Consider the following 6,544-nt stretch of genomic DNA (forward strand, 5'->3'; position numbering starts at 1 on the left):
AGCGGGCGCCGGTGGGGCCCGGCCGGGTGCGGGCGCTCGGCGCTGCCGGGGTGGGGGGCCGGGCCCGAGCGTGCTCAGCCCCCCGCGGGGCGCCTGCAGGGCAGGAGCCCCAGTGAAGGCCGTGGTGGGGCCCGTGGGGCCCGTCGTGCCCAGAGCCAGCTCTGCGCGCTGCCTCCCGGGCGATCGACTCCCTGGGCCGGCGCTGCGAGCCCCCGGCCCTGCACTTCCTGGCGCGGCCTTGCTCCCTTCTTCTTTCCCGCACTTCAGTAGCTGATAAGAAAGCCTGGGAACTGGGAAGGAGGTCAAGCCTCCCATCAGACGCAGGGCTTAGTTCAGGGGATGAGATTCCTGTTGGGTAGTTGATACTACAGGATGAGTCACTAGGCTTCCTGAATCCAAGCTGGAGGCTCAGATGTGGGCAGCGCATGCAAAGAGGAGTTGCTCTTTGAGTGCAAGCGCTCAGGTTCCTGGAGGACCACCACAGCATCACGAATGACACAGTTGTGCAGGTGGTGACTTTCTGGGTAACCATGAGTGGAAGGGATAGAGCTGTGGGTGAGAGTTCTTGCCTGTCTGAGCAGTAACTGTGGAATCTTCTAAAATTACATAATCTGAAATGGCGAGATTTTGATCTTACTTGGTGAGTTGAAGGTAATCCCTCCTTCCTATTCTTCTATTACAAACTGGAGGGAAAGAAGAGAGCGAGAATGAAAAATGACAGAAAGTGGGTTGATATGAAAAGGCTTTTAGATACCTTAAGAAGTTTTAGCTATAATGAAAACATAGTGCTGTTTGCAGGCAGGCCTTGGAGAGCTGTCAGACAGGCAAGGATCAGTCTGGCCAAGAATCAGTTGTGGAAAAATCTGAGATCTGAGAATTATCTGTGGTGATTGGTATGTGTGCCTTTGGTAACTGTATACCTTAAGACTGCTGTCTTCAGTGTATATGAAGGGTATCAAGATACCAAGAATTTCTGCCTTAGGCAGAGACTTTTAGAATTTCATACCCTGCAGAAGAGAGGAAAGACTGGAATGTGCTGAAAGGGTGGCCAAAACTTCAGGATAAGGGGTTCTTCAAATTTTTGTTGCTAGTCTCATCTAGTGTTCAAGTTTCAGAAACCAGGGTCAGCTGCTGCTGGCCACATGCAGCCCTAACAGCATAGCCACAGATTTTATTGAAATGTCAGATATCCCTGTTAAATATCTTTGTAGAGTTACTGTTTCATATAGATATTTGTTAATTTTGCAGTTTGTGGGTTTTATATTGCTGATGTAATTGAATGCATTTATGACAGTAAAATTCTTTGGCTGTTGTAACATAAAAGTATTCTGTCATCTTCAGCCATCAAAAATATAGAGCTATTCTGAAGAAAGAAAAGCGGAAAAAAAAGCGCCAGGCACTCGCCAAACTGAGAGATTCAGGTAAGCGTAAAGTGTATTTTATTGCATTTTGTATTGTCAGTTGAACTGGTAGTGAATTTTTTTCTTGCTTTTTTTTTAAACAAGACATAATTTTGTTTATTGCTGCCTATAACATCTGATCATTCAGATGCATTGTTTCTTTTTTTTTTTTAATCTCAGAAGCTACAGAAAAAGATGAATCAATGTCTGAGGAGGAAGAAGAAGAACTGGAAGAAGAGGAAGAAGAAGAAGAAGAAGAAAAAAAACTTGAGGCAGAAAGGTAAAAAATCTAGAAACTAAAATGTATGGAGTAGGTAAGTTTCTAGTCAATTGCATTATGATAAATTAAAAGGTTGCAACATACTCTGTAAAACAGAATTTATTTTCTATATTTTAGGGTATATAGGTTTTTTCAAAGTCTTAATATTTCCCATAGAAATTCCTATTTTAAGGAATATCAGATAAGCTGCAGTTAATGCTGAACTACAAAATTTGAATTGTATGTTTTGGTTATTTGGTTTGTCATATGAAAGTATGTGCAACAATTGCACAGATTGTGGATAGTCACCTGCATCCCTGAAAAGGTGATGGAGCAGCTCATCCTGGAGGCCATCTCCAAGCATGTGGAGGAAAAGAAGGTGATCAGGAGTAGTCAGCATGGCTTCACCAAGGGGAAATCATGCTGAACCAATCTGATAGCCTTCTCTGATGGAATGACTGGCTGGGTAGATGAGGGGAGAGCAGTGGATGTTGTCTACCTAGAGTTCAGCAAGGCTTTTGACACTGTCTCCCATAACATCCTCATAGGCAAGCTCAGGAAGTGTGGGCTAGATGAGTGGACAGTGAGGTGGATGGAGAACTGGCTGAATGGTAGAGCTCAGAGGGTTGTGATCAGCGGTGCAGAGTCTAGTTGGAGGCCTGTAGCTAGCGGTGTCCCCCAGGGGTCAGTMCTGGGTCCAGTCTTGTTCAACTTCTTCATCAATGACCTGGATGAAGGGACAGAGTGCACCCTCAGCAAGTTTGCTGACGATACAAAACTGGGAGGAGTGGCTGATACACCGGAGGGCTGTGCTGCCATTCAGAGGGACCTGGACAGGCTGGAGAGGTGGGCGGAGAGGAACCTCATGAAGTTCAACAAAGGCAAGTGCAGGGTCCTGCACCTGGGGAGGAATAACCCCATGCACCAGTACAGGTTGGGGGTTGACCTGCTGGAGAGCAGCTCTGCGGAGAAGGACCTGGGAGTGCTGGTGGACACCAAGTTAAGCATGAGGCAGCAATGTGCCCTTGTGGCCAAGAAGGCCAATGGTATCCTGGGGTGCATCAGGCAGAGTGTTGCCAGCAGGTGGAGGGAGGTGATCCTCCCCCTCTACTCAGCCCTGGTGAGGCCACATCTGGAGTACTGTGTCCAGTTCTGGGCTCCCCAGTACAAGAGGGATGTGGCACTGCTGGAGCAAGTCCAGCGAAGGGCCACAAAGATGATTAGGGGACTGGAGCATCTCTCTTAKGAGGAAAGGCTGAGAGAGCTGGGCCTGTTGAGCCTGGAGAAGAGAAGGCTGAGAGGAGATCTTATCAACGTGTACAAGTATCTGAAGGGAGGGTGTCGAGAGGATGGGACCAGACTCTTTTCAGTGGTGCCCAGCGACAGGACGTGAGGCAACGGGCACAAACTGAAACACAGACAATTCCATCTGAACATGAGGAAAAACTTTTTCACTGTGAGGGTGACAGAGCACTGGAACAGGTTKCCCAGAGAGGTTGTGGAGTCTCCTTCTCTGGAGATATTCAAAACACGCCTGGACGCAATCCTGTGCAATGTGCTCTAGGTGACCCTGCTTGAGCAGGGGGGTTGGACTAGAAGATCTCCAGAGGTCCCTTCCAACCTCAGCGATTCTGTGATTCTGTGATTACAATTTCCCTAAGTGATATGTGGTTTTGTTGGCAGACAAAAACTACATGAGCAGTGGTTGCTAAGAGAAGAAAAGGCCCAAGAAGAGTTCAAGCTTAAGAAAGAAAAAGAAGAGGCTGCAAGAAAACGTCAAGAAGAAGAAGAGGTGATGTATAGAATGACAATTATAGTTGTGTCTGGCAGTAAGAAAAATTTAGTGTAATATCTTCTACTTTCCTTAGCAGACCCAGTTTTCTTGATGTTGATATATTTGAAAGTATAAGCTCTTCTTTCATTTTTCTTCCACTTTAGAAGAGCAAAATTTAAGAATTTTCTAGCTAATTTTTTTTTTTAAAAAAAGGTTCTTCATAAAGGTTTTTCTCCAGAGATTTGTTTACTTACGACTGAATGAAAACTTGATGATCAAAGAGTAACACAACATGATAGTTTTGAACTTGGCTACAATGATTATAAAGCATTCATTTTTTTTCTGTATTTTTTGTCCTAAAGAGAAAGATCAAAGAAGAATGGGAAGAACAGCAAAGAAAAGCGAGAGAAGTGGCACAGCAGAAGCAACAGCAGAAGAGAGAAAGAGAGGTGATTCCTGCAGTGGGAGGATAAACATGTTACATATCCTCTCACATTATCAGATGCAACAGTCTATGCATGTTGAAGAAGCATTTTATTCTAATTAGGGAATGCATAAATATGTTAGTTACTTCCTCTCTCCATTCTATCTAAATTGCTGAAAATATACTTCATCGATATAGATGAATCTAATGAATTCATATACCTAGAAGGATAACTAATTTTAATGCATCTGGTTGCTCGTAATATGTTTCCTCTGTAGTTTTTTACATCAGCTAAACGCAAAGGTGCATTGTCAATGCAAGTTCTGATATGTGCCCTTTTTGCATTTTGTGTTAAGGATAATCCTTATTTAATGTCTCATATGAACACAATGAGTGTTGAAGAAAATTCCTGACGAGGATATGGAATATGGTGTTACATTGCTGCTGTTCCTTAACATAGTTCTTAATCAAAAGATATATTGCAGCTCTTCTTTACCTGACTCATCCAACAGGACGTATCTTTTTTTTTTTCAGAGCTCCTTGGGTGGGAAGGAAAATTATAGTGAAGATATTAGTCATTGATGAAATTTCTGTTAACTGTACATTCTTCTTAAGTTTTAGAATTTGAATGACTGGGATGTGAGTTGCCCTGTACAAAAATCTGAAGTGAGGACTGGCCTATCATCAGTAAAGGGGCTTGCAGCTTTCTAGGATCTGTCTCTCATTAGCTTCTGCACAGCTGCAAAAGATACAAAGTTCTAGCTATTTCTGTTGGAGATGTCTTGCTAAAAATGCTGATTGGATTCTCCAGTTTCCTGACTCTAGTCACAGTAGGAGAAAAGAAATGAGCAAAGAGTATTCTCTTCTGCATTTAATAGTTGATAGTGTCACTGGTTACGTAACACTTCCATGATGAATGAGAAAGAACAGCAGTTTTTATATTTCCTGGTTTTTTTATATTTTCTGTCTTCCTCTTAAGTGTCCCTTTCTCTCTTTGCAGAGTAGGCAGAGTAAATGTTTGCATCCTTTATTTAAGGTTGAGATGTGGTTAGAAGAGAGTTGAACCACAGTAACAGCAGGATTTTGTTCCTTCCTTCTCCTTTTGTCTGTGTTTGTCTCATCCCTCAGTGGGCTAATTGGTTCCCTGAATTAGTGGAAGCTGCTTTCTGTTTTTTTTGTTTTGTTTTTTTTTTCTCCCCCGGATGACTATTTCACTGGTTTAGTGAGCTAAATTGGCTCATGGAGGACTTTGACAAGCACCCAGAGGCAGGCTGTCGGAGTGCCCAGCTGGGAGTGGAGCCACCCATTTCAGCAGCCAAGAGTTGTTAAATTGATTTGTCCTGTCTCATGAAACAGCATCTTATTCAAATTCTGATTTTATTAATTTATAAAAGTCTTTTTTTCCTCCCTAATACAGGAACACAGATTTTCTGCTTTTTTTCAACAGTATGGATAATATCTGACATACATGATGATTAATACCAGATGCTCTCTGGGTCCTCATCTTGGATTGCATCTTTTTTTTCTACTTGGTCTTCCTCTTTGTTAGCTTAATTAATTCTCTTCCAAATTAGCATAATGCTAGTATACATTCCTGTGTTGCTTTTGTATAAATGTTTTTATTTTTGGAACTTCCTAGAATAAATTTATTAGAGCTGGTTTCAGGTTAGTCCTGGAAAGTGACTTTATTGCTTTGTTCATCTCACTTAGTGGAGGAAAGGGAAGGCATGTCCTCTCATCTTCTTTCTGTGTTTGCAAGACTAGATGAAGTAAAACTTACCAGGTTTCTGATAGCATTTCCTAACAGTTACTCATTTTACTTTAACAGAGGCTCAGTAAGCAACGTTTTCTTTGTGCTACAAAATGTTCTAAGTTTGGCACAACTAAATGATTATGTATATAACAGTAACTCAGCAGAGTACTCGTGCAAAAGGTACATTTAAGTATTGAGTAGTTCAATGATAGTTTGAAAAGAGAAAATGCAACTTTAAGTTCTCTAGCATTTAGATTAAAAAATTCATCTACATGAAAGTTGTCAGATGTATCCTTTAACAGCTTTGTAGTGTGTGAGGTACTATAGAGCAAAAATAAAGCTTCTGTTTTTTAAAGCAAAACCCATCAAACTTTCRTTACATATAATCAGTATTGCAAATTAGGTTCTTAACTAAAGAAACCAGATGTTTTGCGTGTCCTCAGGGTTTTCACTAGTCCTGTGTTTGCACCATTTATAGGCAGCTGTGCAGAAGATGCTGGATCAAGCTGAAAGCCAGGTATGTTCAGAGACTTTTCCAAAAAAATGAAAAATGATTTAATTGCTACCTGGTGTTTGCCTTCTAGCGTGTTGTCCATCTGCTCTGAAGAACTTAATGGCCTGAGTAAACTTAACATGTTGTGGTTTGCATTAGCTGTAATGTATTTATTGAGTGTTACATAATTAAGCGTATTTCTGGCTGTTTGGTGGCCTTGCAGTTGTGCCTGCTCATTCCAGCTCACAAGATCTGAGTCTAAAATAAATCTGGAAATTCTGTTTTGTATGCTGTTTAAAAACTATACATGATGGTATATTTGTGAGTTAGAATTCTAAATAAATCTGCCAGTCCTTCTGGGTGGCAAGACAGCTTGCTTTTTAAGCAGATGGCAGGCTCTGAATCAAAGTATTCAGCAGCAGAGGAGGGCACAACTCCTCT

The 6,544-nt window shown here is 42.0% G+C and overlaps 1 protein-coding gene across 1 annotated transcript in view; it reads left to right on the forward strand.

The window, feature by feature from the left end:
- ZRSR2 (zinc finger CCCH-type, RNA binding motif and serine/arginine rich 2) overlaps positions 1-6,544 on the forward strand; it is a 22,582-nt gene that overhangs the window by 439 nt on the left and 15,599 nt on the right. Inside the window, exons 2-6 of the mRNA XM_026087160.1 lie at positions 1,342-1,421; positions 1,581-1,680; positions 3,343-3,451; positions 3,796-3,882; positions 6,089-6,127. Coding sequence (XP_025942945.1) covers positions 1,342-1,421; positions 1,581-1,680; positions 3,343-3,451; positions 3,796-3,882; positions 6,089-6,127 — 415 coding nt within the window. The remainder of the gene's footprint in view (positions 1-1,341; positions 1,422-1,580; positions 1,681-3,342; positions 3,452-3,795; positions 3,883-6,088; positions 6,128-6,544) is intronic.

Source organism: Apteryx rowi, unplaced genomic scaffold (assembly GCF_003343035.1).
Source record: "Apteryx rowi isolate R43461 unplaced genomic scaffold, aptRow1 scaffold_706, whole genome shotgun sequence".
Classification (NCBI taxonomy): domain Eukaryota; kingdom Metazoa; phylum Chordata; class Aves; order Apterygiformes; family Apterygidae; genus Apteryx; species Apteryx rowi.